General features: G+C 39.6%; 1 protein-coding gene across 2 annotated transcripts in view; it reads right to left on the reverse strand.

The window, feature by feature from the left end:
- The window catches only part of RASSF8 (Ras association domain family member 8), a 94,969-nt gene that overhangs the window by 18,920 nt on the left and 52,621 nt on the right, over positions 1-23,428 (reverse strand). For both annotated transcript variants that reach the window (XM_068401955.1, XM_068401954.1), the window contains exon 3: positions 7,628-7,823. In XM_068401955.1, the coding sequence (XP_068258056.1) occupies positions 7,628-7,730 (103 nt within the window). In that variant the 5' untranslated portion in view covers positions 7,731-7,823. The remainder of the gene's footprint in view (positions 1-7,627; positions 7,824-23,428) is intronic.

Here is a 23,428-nt window from a genome sequence, read left to right on the forward strand (position 1 = left end):
ACAGGTTCTATTACTACAGAACAGCTTCAAAATAATCTTTTATTTTAAAAGTGAGAAAGAGATCAAAAAGGAAATATATGGACTTCAGAACACTGATGCTGATAGCCTGCAACTACCTGTCATGAGTGGTTTGAACCCAGCCATCAGTTATTGCTTAATCAATAAGACATTAAAGAGCCAACTACAGCCAGTATCCTGGATCAGCCACTGCTCTGCTGTACAGCCAAACACCAAGCTCTGGACCTGAGTGCCCATGTCATGTGCTCAATTGTTGTAGTCTTAGTTTGGGACTGATGTAATTTGGTAATTTAAACACAGATTCCATTACAATGAACAGTGATTAAACTAACGAAATATAGGAACAAGGTAATCAAACTTTTTTTTTTATAGACTCTCAAGAGGTGGACTTTTAAATTATACTCCATGAAGGTAGTAAGATCCATATAACTATTATTCACTTTAAGCTTCTCTATATGCTTTAATATTTGCAGCTGACACAGTAGACATGAGTGACTATTTCTGCTGCCAAAAGCCAAAATGAAATTCCAAAGGAAAGCAGCAGTAGCAGTGTCTCTCATGCAACACTTTTGGCAGGACTGTACCTTCAGAAGTCATCAGTACTGTTTTTCAGGACAGAAATGATTAATCCCTTTTCTCCCTCCCAAAAGTGCATCATCCTCTACATGCAAAGCATTTCAGGGACAGGCACTACATTTTTTGGTATGCAGGTAGCACAATACACCATGTAAAAACATATCTGTGTCTTATTTTTTCAGTCAAGCTACAAAAGTTTATTTCAAGCACCAGGTAAGATCCAGCTTTTCATTAAGTGTCTCCCATGCTTCACAGCCAGGACCTGCAGCAGTGAGTCAGTGCAAGGAGGTGAGTCATTGCCCTGGTCTCCTGTTCTTTCTGGGAAAGGTGGTACATGAGCAGTCTTAAACATGGGGGTACCTCTCCTTCCCTAGGGAAGGGGCTAGGGTGGGCAAGAGCAGGCCTTTGTCACTAGAGGTCACGCGGTCTTGCTCCCAGTTTCTCCTCCTTCCCCAAGACTGACAGGATGCCCTTGGTGCCAGGGGAGCTGCCTGGCAGGCATACTCCTAGCTCCCATTTTTGCCAGGGATCCCACCACCTCTGCTGCTGCCAGCAGCTCTGCCAAAGACCCTCCCTACAAGGTGGCACTCTGAACAGAGCCTGAAAAAAGAAAAGGCAACGTCTGTCTTACATGCAAGTCTTAAGACAGCCAAACTAAAGAGGAAGCCCTATGAGTCTTGCTCTTGAGCTAAACCTGAATTAGCACCCCAAACACACAACAGTGCATAGTGAGACACTGTCACCTGTCTGTGGGCAGGTTCCCATGGAGGTAAAGCCAGGTATGCCAACACATGCCCAAGCCAAACCCAGACTGCCCAGAGCTCTGGGGGCACTGACAAATACATGCCCTCCCCAGCCTGGATACTGCTTTCTGACCCACTTGGTTTCTCAGAGATGGCCCTCCAGCTCTAGGCTAAAGGATACTGTCTTCCTTACAAGGCAATATAAAGAAAAAAAATAATTGTACCTGGGTAAAATCTTGTAAGAACTCTTAACGTGTGAAACACGTGGGAGAAAATGCTCTGTCTTACCAAAGGGGCAAGGGCATTAACTCCTGAATCTTCAACAGCCCTGATAGAAAAGTAATTGCTGGCAATTTTAATAAACCCTGTATGATTTGAACTCAATATCTTTGAAATATGAAACTGACTTTTCATTCAGTATGTGATACTTAAGTTAACATCCGTAGCAAGATTAAGAGTAAAAAAGCCTTTAAAATAGAGGTTAGAGTTTGCATTACTCAGATTTCTTAACTCATGCCATATTATGCACGCACATGTATGCATACGCCAGAAAACAATGAAAATCAGCGTAGGGGTCCAGTCCTAGTCCTAGGAACACATGTCCACGGAGATATACAGGCTCAAGTCTAACGGCAGCGAGGGCGGTCTGCTTAGCTCACTAGGTACAGCTGTGCTCACAGCACGATCACGTATCTTTATCGGGACTGAAGTCTTAGTTTATTACTGTTATGCTTTCACTTGAAAAAAAGAGTATACAAGAGTTTACCGTAATCTGACAAAACAAAGCACTTACAGTCATTTCATCCTTTCAACTGCCTTTCGCCTAAGCACCCTGAGGTACTGCGCTTATTTTAGACCCATTTCCTAAATAGGTAAAACAATGTGGAGGAGCAGTTTGGCTGAGGTCAAACAGCAAGACGTGGCAAAGCAGATCAAGCAGCCCAGGTCTCTGCTGCACATGCCACTGCTATGCTAGGCATAGTGCATCCTTAAAGGTGGCAACAAATCATCCCACCCCACCACCGTGCCTTTCAGCAAGGTTACTGTCACTAGATTTCTCAACCACAAAGTTTATATGATCGCACCGTGAAATCACCACAGCATGCAGCTTTCTTGCACTTCTTATTATCCTTCTTAATGTTGCTATTTGAAGCAGCATAGAATGAAATTTTGGGGTCAAAAACAACACAAGCTTTAAATGATTCTTAGCAGTAAACTACATTATTAATTCAATATTTAAAAACCTTAGTTCGTACACAACAAGAATCGCTCCCTTTTTCTAATCCTCTTCAAACTCAGCGCTGTGACTGAATTCAACCTCAGACTCTCGTCTCTCAAAGTGTCCCACCTCTGACACTCGCTTTAGCCAAAATTATTTGGAGGAAGGGATGAATATAAGAAGGGACCACAACGAAGGGGTGTGATTTTACCAGATACAGCTCTGGCTGAGCCTTACAACGCTGTAACGCATGTTTGAAACAGCATGAACAGATCTGTGCTTTATTTTCACAAATACACCCCATTTATCTTTGAGGAAAAATATTCAACTGCAATTAAAAAAATTGACAGCTGTGTTTGCTTAATTTTAAAAAGAGATAGCTGTACGTCTTTTTTTGGTGAAGTGTTGCTCATACTCTCCCGATATTGTGCTACAGCCAGAAAACCCAAATCCACAGCACTATTTAAAGCAAGTGTGCCATTTTAATTATTTGCTACAGAAAATTATGGGGAGGGCAGAAAACAACAGTGCACTTTGGTAACAAATTCACGCTTTGATTCTCTAGGCCAATATATTCTCTTTCTAGGAAACAGACATGTCATTCTGAGTACAGAAGATGGACTCTAGTCTCCAGAGGGAAAAGAAATTACAACAAATACAGTAAAAATCCTCACAGGGGCTGGAACTGGGAGAAAAACACTTCTGAAGAAACAGGGCAAGTATATTTGTGACTGTGCTATTCATCACCATATTCCTTTGGAAGATTTTTATTTTTTTAGATTCGAATGGAAAACAACCAGTAAAAGCCAATTTAAAAAAAAAAAAATCTTCTGTAGTTAAACTGTATTTGCCTAAACTATCAGCTAACACGATCAGCTCACTTTCTTTTAGGATACCACCTGTTTTTCCCCTCAGTGTTACAATGTTTTTTTGAGAGAAGCCACTATATTAACACATACTCAACTATAAATCCATATACTACTCTGCAAAACAGACCCCTGACCAGATTCACCAACCATCTCACCATAAATACAGTTGAAAAGTATCAATAACTTTTAAAATTTGTTTTTCGGTTGCCCAAATTAAAAAGAGAAATCAAAATGAGTGAGCAATGTATATATGAAGCCATTCTGGCATGATTTTCACAGAATACAGAAAAGCTAGTGAAAGCTGAAGAACAGGCAGAATTTGGTGTCAAGTGTACATTTTTAAAATAGACAAGGATGGATGTGATAAAATCTAGCTCATCTCTCCTGGCAAAAATATTTTTAAAACAGGACTCATGGTTCTCCATTTAAACTGTGTGCTGTGGTATATTTTTACTTTTTGGTGAGTACTTAGTTTCTCGTTTTGAAACGATCACTTCTCTTATTTGTATTATAAGGCCAAATCTTCCTCTTTGTAATTTGCAAGCAGCTTGTATTAAAAAAAAAAAAAAAAAGAAATAAAGCAGCGCTGGATAAAACTCATAAAAGGTAATATCGAGTGTTCTTCAAGATCCCAGTGGGAGGTGATTTCACTCTCTGGGAACTTGTAACTGGATAGTTTTATGTCTGTCTTGAACAGAATTCCATAGACGCTCCCTCCAGCTAAGGCATTTCTAACTCCTTCTAAGTTAGAGAAACAATCAATTACAGCATCCAAAATTATATCCAACTGATATTATTCTCTCTCGCATTCATTAAATCATATACATGTATTTTCAAAATAAGCTTTGCTGGGATCACCAAAGGAGACAACTCTCCCTTCTTTTTTGTTTTGAGATTTAATTCAAACCCTTTAACTTCAAGCCAAATAGAAATTTTAAAAAACCTAATTTGTACAGAAACTTGGGAGTAGAATAATTTCCTGTTCCTCAATGATCAAGTGATGGGCAACAGGGGAAGGAGATCATAATGCAAGAACAGGTAGCCCAAATGTTATCTATCAGGAGTACAGCCTCAAAGGAAGAGAGACATGCAGGCCTGTCCACTCAAAGAGGTAATAGTGGCAAATACCAATTTGTAAGGAACAAGTCAAGGAGCATTAGCCATGCAAGTTAAGTGACGGCACTTCACTGTCAAAGGATTAGGCTACACGTTGGGTATGGGACAGAACCTCCTACAAAGGGGGACAGCCTGGAATGACTTGCTATTTTTGTTTGGCTAGGATAGCCCTAGCTATTTACAGCTTAAGTTCCTGTCTTTGCATAAATGAATGAATGAATAAATAAGGAAGAATACTTTTGTGTCCTGAAGAAAATTATTACTGAATTTCCATAACACGAGGGAGAGCTGGAAAGGAAACAGATGTAAACCTTTTTTTTTTTGCTCTTATCATGGTGGGAGATCAGTAGACATGGCCCTGCATTTGATCAAGCGACAGGAAAAGAAATTTCTTTAAATAAAAGAAATTCCATTTCAACATAAGGAAAAAAACCCCTCTTACTGTAAGAGTGACTAATACCAGAACAGGTTGCCCAGAGAGATGGTGGAGTCTCCATCCTTGGCCATATTCAAAACCTGACTGCACACTGCACATGGTCCTGAGCAACCCGCTCTAGCTGACCCTGCTTTGAGCAGCAGATATGGACTAGATGACGTTCAGAAGTACCTTCCAACCACAACCCACTCTACAATAATTTTGATTTTCCTATTTTTGAAATACATGTAAAGCTTTACTTTTCATGTCTCTAGAGTAGAGACAGCTTCAGTTTGTCCATGAGACGCTTCTTGAACTATGGATGTCTTAAAAGGGTACAAGTATCCTTGGCTTCTGCTTGCTTCAGTGGATACGGCTGTAAAATAAGTTAACTTGCAGATATTCCAGATGCTGCACTTCAGCACTAATAATACACCTATTGCAGTTCATATTCTAGGCTCAGTGAAGAAGGCTGTGTTTTGTGTGTGTATGTGTGGTGGGGTTGTATTTTTTAAGTCAAGGACCTAGCAATAAATGATAAGACACAATAAATCAAAATGGGCATCTCAAAAGCTTTGCAGACAGAGCAACAGACAGAGAAAATAATACTGAGTCCTGCTAAGCTATGTGACTGCTGAAAGAGCCAGACTGGAAAACAAAGTGGAAAACAAGATCAGAGCCAACCAAGGAAGAAGCCAACTAAGACTGGCTACTTTCCACCACCAAATGCCAGGTGAGAGCTAGAGATATATTTTAATAGATTCACATTCAATTTTGAGGAACAAATATTCCTGGTAAGCTGGTACCTATAGCCAAATCAAAGGAGCAGACATCTGGTTGCTTCTCTGACGAATGGCCTGACAGGAAGGTTGGGAAAGGCCCATCTGCCAAAGACATGCAAGTGTCATTTATATGGTGTTTAATATTGTTCTAGCAGCCCCAGTGAAACACTGGAGCGCAATTACTCTAGGTGTTTTCTAGAGAGGATATCTGCCTCAGAAAGGAGTTTCCAAAAGATTATCTTAATTTGGCTCTGGTTGTAACTGAAATTTATCTCCACATGGAACCAGAACTGCATGCCCCAGATGAACTGGTGACGTGTTACAGAAAACACATTGCTGAGTCGACAAAAACTGTCTGTGTTTCCAAGGCTGATGGAGGCTTTTCACAGTTCAGGCTAATTGAGCATACAGGAAAAAAAACAAAGAGAAATTACACAGAAGAACATTATTATTGTCTAGAACTGGAGAGTCTGACATTTTTTGTTTTGGGGAGGAAGCAAAGGAAACAGGATGAAAGAAAGATTGAAAATAAAGAACGGAAGTCTATCACAACCAGTTTATTTTTTCTAAATATTAACACTTCTTAATCATTACTAGGAAATAATCATGCTAGCATAATTATGTCTTAAGAAATCCTATAGGCAGAAAATGAGATATGGAAGCAAGCAATTGATAAACCAATTAGTATTAAATGAAAAGCTGCAACTAACACAAATGGTAAAAGCACACTTAACAGTTAACCATTGAATAACAAGATTTTAGAGACATACTGACTTTCTACAATTTTTAAATAAAACTTTAAAAGGTATTTGATGCATACAGATAGAGTATACACATGCTAGCGTTGTGTTCAATGCCCTTAAGATATAAAATAAAAAAGTGCCAGTCTTCTACTCCATCAGATGAAAGCATATGGAAATGATGTTCAGAAGTATACATTTCAATAAATAAACATAATAGAAATTCAGAGAAATTGACTTCATGCTTATAGGTAGAACAGCTAGTTGACATTCATGACCCTAAGTTGTTTTTTATTAGAAAAATATTATTTTGCAATTGAGTCAGACTGCTAATACAATCTTGCAAAATTGTTGCAATACTGACACATGCAAAAGCTAGCCCTTAAATTATGAATTTAATTTAGGTAAGAGATAGGTTTTAATTGCTAAATTTAAATAGTATGTAAAGCCAATTATAGAATTTCAGCAAAGAATAAGATTCAGCACAGGGAGCACTGAAGGGATGAAGCTGAGGCTTATTCAGGATACTCTCAATCACTAAGACCTGACAAGCCTGAATGTTCTTTCTTGTACTGGAGCCTGAAATTTTTTTTTTTTTTCAAATAAACTGTTCAGCAAGTAGCTAACAGTGAACAGACTTCAAGTTACCCTTTCATTAGTACTGAGTTATGTGGAGCGCAGGAGTAAGAGGAGAACTTGAGGGATCTATTTCATTGATCTATACTATTCCCAGTGTAGCTAGGGATACTTACAATGTGTATAATTTCAACAAACATCATTAGCTTGTGAAAGCCAGCCAATTATTTTGCACTGCTTTTATATTTCTTTGGTACTCAAAAATATTGACAGTTTAGCACCTTCTTTAGTCCCTGCTGTATTTACAATAACGAACAGCAGCATATTATTATTTAGAGAATAAATTGGTACTGAATGGAAGTTTATAGATGTCAAAGCGTTTCTTTTCTTTCTTTTTAATCTCTCTAGCAGGTTAAAAATCAAAGGCTGCAAGTTTACACTCCAAGGTTATCCCTTGTGCATTATATGTTCATGCTCTACTGACATTCAGTGAAACCCCACCACGCCTTGGTTTAGCTTCATAAAAACCAGCTTCACCCAGTTCCCAGACACCCAGCTGAGAGAGTTACTTACCAATAGCCTGAGCAAGGGCTATTACAACTTCCTGGCATGTTGTGACTTCGGTGACCCCACACACAATTCTCTGGACTCCATCCACCCATACTTTGAGCTCCATGGTTCACCAGATCATCCAAGAGCCATGAATGCAAATCAGTCAAGTCATACTTGCAGGTATACCAGAGAGAATGCAGCAGACTTCTCTCAGCAGCTAGAAGAGAGAAAAATCCTCGTGTTTAGAGTGAGGCATTACCAATTTAAAAAGTTAACAAATTCACCTTAACATCTATTGGGTAGAAGAGGCAACACAGCATCCTCTCTTTAAAAATAATAACAGGAATCAAACATCTCATGCTTTAGCAATGTCTACCCGTTCTGTAGACATATCAGAAGTTTCATTACAGTTTATTTCCTAAAATATTAAAAGTTATTACAAAAAGAGTACCAAGAGAAATAGCATTAAACAAACAACTCCAGAGTAAACTCATAACAGTTTCCAGTAACAGGTGCCCCTATTCCTTTATATACTGCCTGAATGTCTCATCGGACTGATTATAGATGCTTTCAGTGTTTGTTCAGTAATTCCTAGCAGGTGGCGGTGTAGCAAAACAAGGGGGAAACATTTTTAATTACAGCCGTCTGTGAGAGTCCAACCTTGCTCCCAGTACAGAAGCATCTGAAGGATTCTAGTCCCGCCAAACCTGTGCATTTAGTAGCAATGCTGGAAAACACAGAAAGAAAAGCAAACAGACAGATTGCTGCTTTCTCTCTCTAAAACGAGAAGATGCATCAGGGAAGCAGAGGTGGTTTAACCCCTGCCAACACTGTGCTGGTTCTGTAAGGAAAAACTTGCTAAAGTGTTACTCTGGGTTTTTCCATAGGCACTGTGATGCTACTAAACCAAAACCCAAGTCATATCATCTAGCCTAGCCAGTTCTTGCTTTTGAGCACGGTTCTGCTGCCTTTGCTTAAATAACGCCAAAGTCATACCAGTTAATATGGTGTACTAGCTCCCAATTTAATTTTAAAAAAGAAATTGCCCAATATTTGTAAATGGAAAAAGTGTTCAGAGGGTTGTTTTTTTCTGAAACAAAAATCCCATGAGTTCAAAAATCTCTTTCTGTACTCAGACGCTGGGAAAAAAAACTCTGAAGCATAGAAATAGAGTTAGAAACCTAGGGAGATAGGCTGGGACTCCATAATCAGCCATTTACCCTCTGCTCTCTTGTTACCAACGGTCAAGCTGCTCAAGGTTTATCCAGTGTTAAGTTCTAGATTAATTACGGATCTGAACTCTAGTGGTTTTGCTATGGGTTCAGCTTTTGTAGGAGCTGCTTTTCTTCTGCATAAACAGATCCACTGGCATCACAGCTCAAAAGTTAATCTCTAGCTGGAACTGCTGAGATGCTGAATTTCAAAAATCTCAGAGTAACAACCCCAAGAAGAACTGTCTGAAGAATAAAAAAACACCCCAAAACAAAATCAAAAGCCGAACAACCAATAATGGTGATTTTTTTTTTAAAAAAAACAAACAACCAAAAACCAGAAAAAAACCCCAACAACAACAAAAATCCACCAAAAAAACAAATCCAAAAACTAATAAGAGAGCTGGTTTATTTAAGAAGACAGAGGAAAAATAAACCATGATAATGCAATAAAGGAAGCTCATGTATTCAGGCAATCCAATATGGATAAAGTGATAAAATGAAAGACAATATTTTTTAAGAATTAAGTACTAGGAAAATGGATAACACAGGAATAGAGTAAAAGAAATCTGAAAGTTATTTAGAGGAGGTTAGTAAAGACAAGAGGGTAGGGTTACACAAGAAACATGGAATCTGATGATGCTGATGGATTTAACAGAACTGCACGTGGAGCCAGAAACCGTGCAGGAAAAACTCAGAAAGCAAATATTTAGTACAGTTCATGTTTTACAGTCTAATCAGAGCTGCTTTCTCCTGGTGAAGTGAACATCTCTTTCTGCATCAAAAAGATGTACTAGTGCAGCTCTCAAGCTAGAGTGGAAAGATGATTTCCCTTCTACAACTAAATACTTCATCCCGCAGCTGACAAATATCGACACACGATCCAGAAGCCACACTGATCTTCACCTGACAAGCTGTGATGGTCAGCAGCAACACACCTCAGAGCCCGTTAAGAGCCAGAGGGGTCACGCCACATTGACAGGACAAGCTTCATGGAGAAGCACTAAGCAAGTCTGCTGTAAAGCCAGCCCAGCACACACCCCAAAACCCCTGTCTAGATGTACCCATTTAGAAAACAAAAGAAACATGAGTTATGTCCAAATGTGTACGTAAAACCAGATTTCAAATATGCTTGTATGATTAATCAACAAAAAAGTGATAGCTTTTAAGAATACCAGTGTATACAAAAGTAGAGTCTTTTGAGACATTAGTAAGCACCTGCAAACCCAAATAGGTCAGAGTTTAAATAAACATTTTCCCCACATAAAGTGGCATACTTCAAAGAAAACTACTATCTGCACAACTATTAACAGTATAAAATACAGAAACACTTCAGTCGGGTAACACCGTTTTAATGTACCAATAAACTAAGCAGAAGGAAGTCTTTTACTAGCCTGTAACATAGCACTGACAGAAAACACCTAACAGGCCCCATCAGTGACCTCCATTGTTTATTCCTGGACCAGTTGCCTTCACAAATAAACAGACCTCACATTCCAAGCCCAGCTATGAGGAACTTTATTAATTAACTTAATATCTTGCTGAGAGTTGAACAGTTCAGATTTACTGGCACAAAACAAGCCATCTCTCCATGTGACAATGCACACGTCAGCAAAGCATCTGACAGCTCTAATTGTTTTTCTGCCTGTCAACATCCAAAGTATTATCTCAATTTAGCAAGCCAGCAAGTGCTTCCCCCCACCCCCCCAGTCAGCACACAATGTACAGTCTTGCGTTCAGTGCAGATAAGTTTTGGTTATCTGTTTTCCTACCGTCTATCTTTTTTTTAAAAAAAAAAAAAAGAGACTAAAGAGAGGCATAATTTAATAATGAAATATTTGCTGACACTTCCAATTTTGAAAACAACATTCACCAAAGTGGCAAATGATCTCAACAAAGCATCTTTGAAACAGTCTGATCTCAGGGGAAATATTCGCATTCATTTCTTACAGGGCAAATAGTTTTAATAGACTAAATAGCAATAGCGAAACAATAAAAGCAGCCTACAGTATGTGCTTCCCTTGGACCAACCTGCAGGGCTGAATTAAAGACCTGCGTGCCCCACACACGCTAATGGGATTCTTTCAGAGATCTCTTGCTCACTAAAATCAGAACAAGCACAAACTTTAGAAACGCAAGATCTATGTGCCGAAATCACTGTCCCTCATTATCGTTTCTAAGCAAAGCTAATCTGTAATAAGCAGAAAAAAATAATCTAATCTAGGATTGGTTTGGTTTCTAGGACCGTGCACTGGTAATTTACAGAGAGGTCTGAAAACCAGAAAATCTTTTGGCCGTACGTCTATCTCTGCTTCCCAGTTACAACTCCATAACACCCTTTTATTAGCACTTAGTTCTCCTTCATATGTATACAGTTCTTTATTTGCTGACAGTTAACTCATGTACCATGAATAGCTTCTTTGTCTTTCCACTGAGGGCCATTCTGACAGCCCCAAATACATTTTTCAAATTGAAGTTTGCATCCAGAATGAACATCATGCTTTGGCAACAGAGGAGGCAAAATAACCCTCACCTCCAATACCGTACAAATTTCTCTCTGAAGCCAATGGAAAGGGGTGGGGGAAAAAGCTCCCTTGAGGTTTCACAGTCCTGTAAGTTCAAAACCAGTTCACCTTATGCATAACTTCTTATTTTAGCAATGATTGGGAACAGGAATGCAAAGCTAATTTAGGGAGCAGAGGCACACAAGCCAAAGCATGCCTCTGATCACAGCTTCCCTCCCAGTTTTTCAGTGATCAGCTCCATAGTGACAGGTATTACTGGTTGGAACCAAGCATTGGAAATCTGACATCCCCCAGCTACTTCCTCTCTCCACCTCTCTCCCATGTGCTCTTAGTTCTCCACTATGTTGCCTGAAGCCTTCTCAATTACTATTTTTTGCCATGCATTCAACATTTTCCCTAGTTATTCTTTTATCTTAATTAGCTGATGATATCTTACTCTTTCAGACACTAGCACAGTTTTTAAGTGTAAAGAAAAATCCACCATATATATACACACACATACATACATACGCGCTACTATTTGGCTACCTCTTCACAGCTAGTTTACAAACTACAAAAAGGCTGCAACTTCACAGAAGACAGGCAGAACTGACAAAGTGCTTTTCTTCTATTTAAGAGATATTGCAAGCACATGTTTACAAAACCAATCTATCCTTGACATAAGTGTTAAGTCATGACAAACCCTGAGAGCTAAAATTAAGATGTTGATTTCACCTCGTTTCTAATCTTTAGAAGGTTCACATCATCTGAAAGCAGCGTGCACCTCAAATCAGGGCTAAACTCCTGCGGCAGCTGAAGCCAACTGCAGAACTTTGACCAACCACTTCAGTAACTTTCTGTTCCCCCCAACAGATCAGCATGCTCTTTGTTTAGTATACTTAAAAGTGAGCACACTTTCATTCATAATTACCTATAACCAAACATCACCTAGAGTTTGGCACTTTCCCTTCATTTCTCATTCTCTGTGCACTATGTCCAAGTTGTGCTCCTTGCCTTTCCCTGCTACGACCCCAGACAGGACTCTGGACAAAGAAGCAGCTTGTCCCACCCAGGCTGGAAGCTGTTACAAGAATAGTTAGCTAGTGCAAACAAGGCTTGATTGAAAAAGGGGAAAAAAAAAAAAACCCAAGTACAAATAAGCCAGTTCAGCTACCCAGAAAGAGCTTATAAACCATCCAGAAGAATGTAACAGTACCCCCCATGAACAGGGAGGCATTTGGCCGATCCTCCCTACCATAAGAATCCTGATACAGAGCAAAGTAACATTTTCCCGATGAAGATGACTGCAAGTACAGAACTGGCTACTGGAAACAAGCTAACTAGTATTTACCAAAAAGCCTCCTCCCTTGGATTGATAAAGGAGAAATACCCTACAAGATACGCTGCTTCCCATCAACAAATGAGCAAAAACCTTTCATGGCAGGTTCAAGTCAAAATACCAAGTGTAAATTTTCTGCACACAAAATTTTATGAGAAAGGAACAGGTTGTGGTTTTGAAATCAGTGTATGACTTTCTTTGAAAAGAAAGTGATTATATAGAGGTAGCATCCAATTTTTTTAGTGGGATTAAGTGATTTCCTCTTGTAGAGTGTTATTCTTCTACTATTCCAGAACACTCAGAGATAATAGGCACCGCTTAAAACAAACAAACCAGAGGTCCCACAACCATGAAGATGACAATGTTGAGAACGAGCTTGAGAGAGAGTTTAAGCACCAAGGAATTTTCCCCACATGAGACTGGCTGAGAGATGGTCTAATGCATGTTCGTGTGAAACAGGCCAAATCCAGATGCCAAGAGAGAGGCAAACTGTACATATACACACTACCTGTGAGAGTACAAGACAGCACCAATATGCAAGTTCGTATAAACTCTGAACTACAAGAGGTTGTTTCTAGCAACAATGGCTACTAGAAATCTTGCCTCCAGATAACCTGGAATTCCCCAGAAGTCCCAAAGTCACAGTTTCCCAGACAAATTCCTAGTTGACTTGCATCCAAGAAGCCTCAACTGCCTAGCACAAGAGCTACTGCTTGCTTTGCAGTTTCTCCTTGTGCAATGCAGCTAACAACATGGTGGAAAAATTGAGGAAAAGAAACATTGTTTTGAAGCAGGGGATGCTACAATGGATATTTTCCCTAATTCCAGAACATCCCCCACCTCCCCTTGAGCTACAATTTTTGCAGCACAGAAAAATCAAATTGAAAGTCTCTTTTCTCTTTGTATTGGGGAGAACTAGCCAGAAAGAATTCACTTGTTTTCTTTTGGGGGCGGGGAAGTAATATAAGGAGGATAATTCATCCACACCTTTTGTCATCTCTTTTAAAGATAAATTTTATTAATGGCAACTATCAAGTGAGTTATTAGTTGAAATGAAATAATTCTTCCACCTTGAAAATTGTATTTTTTATATTCAGTATTTTATTTTAATTCTCAGACTGATCTCTGACTTCAGGAAATGTGTTTGTCTTTAGGGCATCTTCTTCCCTCACAATGTTTTAATCTCAACTTTTGCAACTCTTGATTTTTTTCATTGTCTGCTGTTCTAAGCCATCTTTGTCCAATACGTAATTTGTTTCCTTTTCAGACACACAGAAACAAGTGACTGCTATCACAAAGGCCTCAGCACAACCTGTCCCTTCCCCTCCTCCTCCTCCCTTTTTTTTTTCCTCCCTAGTCAACAAAAGAGATGGAGGCTGAAGCCAAGTCTTTGCTGTCCCTGGTGACCTTTAACAAGCAAGCAGAAGGCCACACCAGTATACCAAGATCATGCCCAAATTAATTAACAGGGCATCAGTGCTCTTCCTCCACTACCATCAGTTTGCTTCATGAAGCTCGCTCATGATTACATGTAACGAACCGAAGAAACGCAAGATACCATTCAGCAATGATTTAACTGCAGCACAAAACAGGATTCACCAGCTTGGGAGCTGGAGTACAGGAGATGAGGTAGCTAGAAAGCTTCATGATCACAGATTGTGTCTAGAAGTCACACACCTTCATAGAAAACTAAGTTCCAACCCACTGTCGCTAATATATATTGATGGCTGGAGTGCTAATGCTTTCAAAACCCATCACAGCCTGTAACACCTTGTATCTTGACTCACAATTTTGAAGCCACAAGGCTTGACCCAGCTGTGTTCCATAACATTTTCAAATCACCACAAAAGGTTTGAAAGAAAAAAAAATAGCAGGTGAGCTAATGAAACAGATGGCTTAAAGTTTCTTTTTATTTGGCCACTGTTAAGAACATAACCTTGCATTTTTAACAGTAAGTTTCACACTCTCACGCCTGAATTAATTCAACAGGAACAACAACTCTGCAATTAATACTCTCCTTTCCCTAAGATTAGATATAAAAAGTATCAGAACTCCACATAGGCTTGAGGTACAAAAACCCAAGGGCATTTTGGAGATGGTGACAGCACTCAAGTCAGAGAGTCCCAAGGACCTTTCCTTCTACTAACTAGATTTCAGTCAGACAATTTCAAAGCAGAGTTTAAAACTTAAGAGCATTATATTTAGCATATGTACCAGCAAACCAAAACAACATCCGATGCAGCACTTTCAGCTCTTGAGATTAATAGGATTTATTTTGATAAAAGTCTGAATCCAGTTCAAGCAGGCTTAATCCCTAAAGCCCAACCTTGAATCTGGTTCAGGATTAGGACTGAAGAAATATCATCTGCAGGTGGTTTTACACAAAGCACTCCTTTTCTTTACTCTATATTCCAGCTACTGACAAACAAAATTATCAATATGAAACATCACAGTCCTACTAGAGAGCCAGGCCTGAATGGACCCATCCTAGAAAGCCTCGCTGCTCACCACCGTTCTAGGAAGGGCTGGATTGTTGGTAGCAGCAGGCAGAGGTTAAGACAGTTAGCAGCTGGGATGCATTTTATTCTGTGGCGGATGAATATCCTTTTCCAGGTATGTCAGCAAAAGGGACTGCCACTGCATATAAGTTGTGACAAACAGCTCAAAAAAAAGTCATACGCATTAAATAAACATCCCATGATTCATCATCTCAAGTCGACAGGTGTACATTTACTACACCGTAATGTCTTCCAAAGCCCTGTAAGTATTTGTTCTTCATTACTATCAAACATATAGTGCATTTGAGAAAACAGCAACCACAACTTTATTAACAACAGGAACATCAAGTGGAAATCACATTTATACATCTCTAAGATGGTCTAAATACTGCGTGGGAGTAAAAGAAAACAAAACAAAGAGCAGAGGAATAAGCAAGCTATTTCATTGTAGGAGAAATATTTATATGAAAGCTACAATACACACAGCTTACTTCAAAGTTGCCTTACACCTCTAGATGCCCTAGCTTCAAAGGAGAGAAAATAGGTCATTCTCTCAGCTGGTTTCAAGGAAGACACAGCTCCACCTGTTCACATTTCCCTCTCCCCTTACAGTTTGTCTGCAAACACTTAGGGCCAGTTGAGGGATTGATTGAAGACATTTGTGTGCAATTGCCAATATTTACATTAAAGGCAATGAGGTTATCTGCTCTGCTTTGGCAAGAACTGGCTTAACTCTTGGTTTTGTAGGTCCGAATCAATTCTTTATGCTTCAGTCAAGCACACGTGCAGTGTTTGCTGTGCTTTGTCATTTGACTACAGCCACCCCAAGTCACAGCTGTCAAAGGGCGGTGTTCCCTGGGCTCCAAATGTGAACGGAGGAAATTTCATAAAGCTCAGAAAAATATACAAACCCCCTTATTATACTCCTCACATTTCAAGATACAGACCAAAACACAACACCCTCTTCCGCTACATCTTTGGGAAAGTTGTGTGTAAATGACCTTATTTCTTCACTTCAGTGCTTGCACTGAAAGATGCAGAAAATAAAATACATCTTACAACTAAAATATCTATTTAAATTTGAATTATCTGAAGTTTTAAAAGTCAATTAAGTATATGGTTTAAAGCCATGGTACTACATGACTACTGAAAAGAAATCTCACTGTAAGTGAATGCAATCCCTGAAACAAATAAGGTGAGGTACTTTCAACTTAATCAACATAACTGTTTTAAAAAATTATAATCTCAAAGCTTTATTCAGAGAACGGCTACATTATTCATTAAACATTAGTTAAGAAATTCCAAGTCACTCTCCTGGCAACCTAGAAAAGTCTGCAAGACAGAACAGAACATATTTCTACAAGGAGTCTTTAAACGGTTAAGGCAAGTAAGAGAAATGAGTTGGGGGAAACCCATCCCTTTCTAAAATTTACACTTGGCTATGCTTACTTCCATATTCCCCCAAGCACAAAAGAAGTTCTTCGCTTCTATTCTCTATTTATAGGACTCAGCTGGATCACTTAAGTATTCCCCCTCTCTAGACCAATTGTGAGCTTGGGTAATTTTATTTATTAGAGCAAAATCTGAGGTAATCATAATACACAGCAATAGCTTATGGACTAAAATACTCTAACTGCACTACTTAATTCCCCTAGTCCTCTTTTCAGTGCTGTGGTGGTGTTCCAGCCAGCTCCAAGCCAAGTCTACACTACTTTGGCCAGCTGGCCACGCTGCCTCAAAATGGACGTGGAACTGCAATACCACCTCAGCAGATGAGTATACTTAGGCATCTCTGCTCTATCCAGCTGGTAACTTTAGGGAAACTGTTACAAAGTTTATACTTTTTAAACTACTAAATCTCTAAGTTTGGCTAAAACTCACTTAACAGGTCCAAAACTCACTGGGAGGGGCAAGAAGTGTAGAGATGAGTAACATCACTATATACACACTTCCCTTTGGGAAGCTCTCTTACAAAGATCACATATGGCATTCATAGAATGACCCAGCAAAGAGCTGTTCAGGAAAAAAAGGATTCTATGCCCAAAAAATTGACAGCAACTAAACATAAGTCACAGTCTGCAACACCACTGGAAAATGGATATTAGGTCAAATCAATGTTTTAATTTTCCTGTTCCTTTCTTTCTCTGTTGCAACAATTTCTAAGCCAGCAACACTTTCTGCTTACCAGTTCCCGCCCCCCATATTTTCAGACACTGCCTACATTTTGTACCTTCCGAGATACAGCCTTTCATTACAGGCCATGCAGTTACAGGCTTTCATCTCAACTGTTAATGACTGCATCTTCCTCCTCACTGCACCCTCAGCAATGCCATCTTGTCCATTTGCCCAGAATGACGATGTCAGGACAGTTTTCTGGAGTCAGCAAACTTGCCAAAAACAGAGCGCGTGAAGTAGCCCTCCCCTTTCTCTAGTGCATTATATCTGATCTACTTATTTTCATTCAGGAAGCCCTTCTGCACTTACCTCTGCCCTTCTTATTTCTCGTACATTTTTCTAAGTGAACTGTAGAGCTTTATGGTTCATTTGCGAAAGTCACCTCAGACGTGCATAGAAGAGAAACTCCAAGTTACTGGTAAAATCACCTCATTATCCTCCTTCAAATTCTCCCTTAACCTACTTCTGCACAGTGCCTACCAAAACACAATGGATCAACAGGTGGCATGTTGTGACTGTACTGCTTTTCATGCTAACCGATCTTATTCTCCTCATCTCCATGTGCCCTACAGACACCCTGGGCAGAGTGTACCTTCTTTTAGGGAGTTCTATTGCCTTTTAGAAAGGCCAAGACAAACAGCAATCTGCTTAAAGAGCTCCTGGAAAGCATCCAGAGGATTGGCAACTTAATCGAGCCTTTTGGGAGGACATTTGTCCCACCGGAAGGAATTTTAGTATCATTCCTCCTATCATGGCAGATCTTCACTATATGTCTCTGAACTTAGTTATGAGATGCCTGGGATGCCAGGCACTGGTGCTGAAGAACATACAGTCCAAGTTAAACAAACCATCATCTCAGCTGCTCAGTAATGCTGTGGTAAGAATTGAGGTGCTCATGTACTCTTTGTGCTACCATCATACTGCTTATGAAGTACAAAGTCTAGCTTGCATTTCTTTTTTGAAACAGGAAAAAAAAAAAATCAGAAGATCCAATTAGAACGTTTTTAGTTTCTCCTGCTCTTTCTTGCCAAACTTAAAATACTATCTGCTTCTGTGGACTCCTCTCCACAGAAACACAGAGGAGAAGCTGTGTAGTCTGTCGAGCTATTAGCCATTAGCAGCAGTGAATGAGTTAAACAGCCAGAGTTAAGGATGTAGAACTTTGTGACAGATCTTAACAAAAAGAGCCTGGGCAGTTTTCTTTTAAATGAGAAGTGGTTGCTAGGATTTCTAATCTTTATTGATATGCAGCTATGGAAGTGTACAATACCAGGTACCATTAGGAGGCCAGAATGGCTTATTAAGCACAATTACATACCAAGCAATCTAAATCCTTGAAAGAACTCAAGGGGAAGTGCCCACAGAATGTTTCTGCCAATTGTAAGATAGTGAGCAAATAAAGACCTAAAATTATCCAAAACATAAAGCATTAATGAGTCCAGACATCCAAAACATGACACATAAGTTAAAAAACAATTACATGAGTATCAGAAAAGAGAATTAAAAATCATCTTTTTTTTAATGAGCAAATTGAAAAGCCACATTAAACATCAACATCCAAACTGCCCATGTGTTTCTAAGCACCTTTATCAAAAAGAAGGTATCAATTCCTCTAAAGAAGGTATTGGGCATTAGCAATCCTGGGGAACAGTTCAACATTGTGTGGTTTGAATATCTTTAGCACAGTTGTATATCAAGTTTTCTTGGTTTTCCATGCAAAATAGAGAGTACAAGAGTTTTACATTATATGCATATAATGTAGGCCAGCTTAAAAAAAAACAAACAAAACACAAAACCAAAAAACTCCAGAACCGTGCAAGTCCTTGGGACATCTGCGTTACTGAAGAGGTGACAAAGGCCTATAGTCTCAATGGCAACTAACTTAAGATTATTCACATAGCACATGTTTCTATGTATTTCATATGTTCAAAGGGCTTTAATTTCCAGAAAGGGCTGAGGCCTTAAGCTCTGCAACTTCAATCACTTCAAACACCTGAAATGGAGTGGCCCAAAACAGATGTACACCAGTGACTCAAAATTTTGATCTCATTTGCTAAGATCCCCATCTTCTGTTTTCATTTTGCTTAAGGTTTTCACTGCGTATTTTCATTCTAAGGGCAAACAATCTTTGTGTTAATTATTTTAGATGAGTGAACTTCAAGTTTGCCAAGGAACCCCTGGCAATTTAGTCACCTAAAGAACTTCCCTCCCTCCTCCTGCTTTCTTCTCTCCTCCTCATCTCAGTTACAGAAACAGCTTCTAGTGTCACCATCCCTCCTCACAAAATGATTGCATTGCAAGAGAGTCCAATATGCAAACAACAAGGTTCTGGAACCAACCGTAATTTAAGCCTTCACGATTATCTCCCTTCTCCTTTTCTTCTTCCTTTCTTCCACAGCATAAACAATGCAGCCATTGGCATGGACAAAGCTGAGCAACCTCCACAATAACAGAATAAGGCAACTTAATAATTGAAAACATCCTGCAGCTTGATAGATGTATAGACAACACATGCAGTCATTATGATTAACTTTATAGAATAAAGTCTATTGTATATTATAGGGGGAATGTATTAGGATGGTTACAATAATTTAATGGTTATCTGCTGGAAACCAAGTACAGCAAACTGGGCATTGTAACAGAATTTTCAATGGCAGTTCTTTGCATTTCATGATCCTGCTTCTCAATGTATCCATATCCATTCAAAACCAGGAGAACTGGATTGCTCAAACCTTTATCATTTTAGAGTGGAATGTTCTTGCCTAAGCAGTGAGTTGTGCACATAAAGGCAACCCACGCTGAAGTACTTTGAAAAGTACTACTATTCAGAAACAGCCATGTTCTGTAGAGATGCACATCTCTGAAGGGAAGGCACTAGAAGAGGCAGGATTGCAGGGCAGCGGCCTTCTACTGGGAATGGGAAGATCCCAGACTGTCCCTGAGCCCCTAGAAGACACTTTCAGATCTGCTGTCTACAAGGTAGGGTGACTATTCACTCAACTGTGGCTCAGATTTTGGCTAACACACAGCTCATGCTAAGGCCTGACATACGCTGGAAGCAGCACTATTAGGTCAAAGTGAGGGCAACATGTAAGCAGGACATGGTGGCTGGAAAGAGCTGAAGGTCATTAAACAGCCTTTATCATCTGCAGCTCGCTGCCTCCTGCAGCCATAATCCTTGCATGCTGGTTGTCTCATAGTTTCTTCAGAATATGCTAACTCATGGAAACAGTATAGACCAAACTTCCAGGCTGGAAAGTATAAATACATCAAGCTTACCCAAAAAGCTTTTGAAGCAGATCCAACAGGAGCTAGACTACTGAGGCTTTTGTGCTTTCCAGTGAGATACAAGAGACACCTACACTGTGATGGAGGAGAAAGAAGGAGCACTTTCACCAGCAGCTAGGCAACTATTTTGCTCATATGTGCATGAGTTACAACTTATGAGTTGTGTTATGAACTAGAGAACTTGTGAGTTAGAAACCCTACAAATTAAGTAATGAATTAGTGAATTCACATGTTAGACTAGTCTAAATAAAAGGGACTGAGCTCTTCTTTGTCGTGTGTGTTTTCTTTCCTAATGAGCTCATAAAATAAAGTTTCTTTTATAGGGTATGTTGTCCTATAAATTTGAGGGTTCCAAATGGACCATGACAGCTACACTGATACTGATAAGAAAACAACAAGCTCTTCACAATGTTCCAATCACAAAGTTTTGATTGGTTTCCTCTTTTTGAAGCAATATAGTTCAGCAACATTTTGAAAAGAAAGGATTTAACCTGCTCTCAGAGGAAGAAATCCAGTCCCCTGACCTAAAGATCACGGTAAGGTCACTTTTAATGCATGTTCACCATAACCTGAATTTGAGTGCAATTCCCTCCTCGACATACTGACCAGCCTAAACTTTGACCTGGAACAGCCTGAGAATTCACCTGTGTGTAAGCAACCAGCACAGTCAATGGTAGAGAGCAGTAGTTCAGATTTCTCTGTAAAATGAAATCATGTTGCACATGGATTGCAAGAAGAAAAGTACAATCGGAACTTTCAGCTCTCATTTTCATTCCCAGCCAATCTATGCCTGGAGAGAAAGTAGTTTGCTTTCACTGCAATATCTGCATCCTTTGTAGGTGGTTAAGTCTGTTGCCCTCCCAGGGGAATAAAGAAAAATTCTATGCATGGAAACTTACCAGTTTCCAACCCTCTATGTGGGAGTAGCCCACAGAAGAGAAAGCCTTTAATTAAAAACAACTCCGGAGCTGAAGTCCTGCTTGTTCAAGTATTTGCAGTCCTTCCACTTACAAAAGCTCACTGGGATCCTAGATACAGGACACTGAAACATTTAGGCTTAACTAACCAAACTTCAGTGCTTTCAATGTCAGTAATATACTTTCTTGCTTTAGTAGTGTTTTAATACTAGGTGTATCCAGAGATAGAGTATAACAACTCCAAGCTATTTCTGAAATCTTTGCTTTCAGAAAGTTAAGGCACGTTCAACTACAGCATAAAGCTACGTTCATTACAGTCTCATGCCTTTTACCAGAGAAATGAAAAAAGCTAGAGAACAGTATCACTTCATCTGAATTCCACTGCTAGGGCTGGGGTCATACTGTTTCCATGTGCAAACACCATGTGGTATATCCTGCACTTTGCTGACAAGAAGCAATCTAATACTAGGCTTCTGAATCCTAAACAAACAATATTGTAAGCCACTGTCAGCAGCACAATAACTGTTGTGCTCCGTTAAAAAATAGTTTTGAGGATAAACATGGTAAGAAAACCTGCAAGAAAAAAGATCAGATACCAGCCCTGCCTGAGTTCTAATACTTTGTTCCACATTCCATCACTCCTCAAATATTAGCTTGCAGAAATTCAAAAGCAAATGGGGGTATGAGTTCTTACCTTCTCACCAGTGCTGCATAAGCACTTTGAAGAACATTGTTTAGAATAACAGTGTCAGAACAGATATCTGAGCAGCCTGGTTTCAGGCTTGAAACCAAACTCCAGCTGACAGTACTTCAACTTCCAGGATGGACAGGAAAGCTTTAGAAAGCAGTATTTAAGACAGCAATGAATGACATTGACTGGAAGCAACTCTGAAGGGTTACATTCTCTGGTAAACACAGACCAAGAAGAAGGCTTCCTTACAGGCATCCTGGACATTGCTACATTCTTTCTGGGCTCCAGGAATGGACTTCACAAAAGCTGAAGCACCAGAGCTCTCTACTCAGTGCAGCAAAAGGACAGCCACTGAGCATCAGTGTGCCCAAACCCCCAGAGACAGGTGCACCTGCAAATGCATCTCGCTTGCGTTCAGGCTTTTCAGTCAGGCTGGCTGAGGATGGGGAACGTTCACTGCTTAAAGTCCTTCTCAAGAATTTTAGTACCTAATGGACTAGGTACTATGGACTTTGGGAATGGACTACCAAATCCCTTTGGATTTGAACACTAGACCCAGGGATGAGGAGGAGACTGTATGTAGTAGATGAGAGCATTCACCCCTGAAGTGGGAGAGCAGCATTCTAGACTTTTCTGTGTTTGAAGGGCCTCAAATCCCACCTTTTACTTTCAGAGAAGTATTACATTAGATGACAGCATGTATCATTCCTCTGGTTGTCATGAAGACGAAAAAAAACCCTTCAATGTACATGAGACTGTGAAAAAGGCAAGCGGGTTTTAGCTCTACAAATCTGGTAGTTAAAGGCATTCTTATGGTATGGAACATTTTTCAGTTCTTAATACTGCTTACAGAGTATGGATTAAAAAAAAAAAAATCCTTTCATAGAAATGCATACACAGTCCTGGCAGCAGAGATGAGAACTCAGGAAGCTCACACTGTAGGTTTCCCAAAACACAGAGAGAGAAGAGTGCATCAGGGTCTCCATTACAGCACCACTGGGTGAATACTAGACTTTGAGAGTGAAACACAAAACCCATCTCACTCTCAAAGACCAAGAGTGACTAAAACCAGGGCCAGACATATATCCCTGCATCCGTTATTCAATAATAGGGAAAAAAAGAAAGTTAAACTTTTGTAAAAAACCCAGATCATTTAGTATTCTGAAAGCATTAACTCAAGGGAGGAAAGAAAGCCTGAA

This window comes from Nyctibius grandis, chromosome 5 (assembly GCF_013368605.1).
Source record: "Nyctibius grandis isolate bNycGra1 chromosome 5, bNycGra1.pri, whole genome shotgun sequence".
Taxonomy (NCBI): domain Eukaryota; kingdom Metazoa; phylum Chordata; class Aves; order Nyctibiiformes; family Nyctibiidae; genus Nyctibius; species Nyctibius grandis.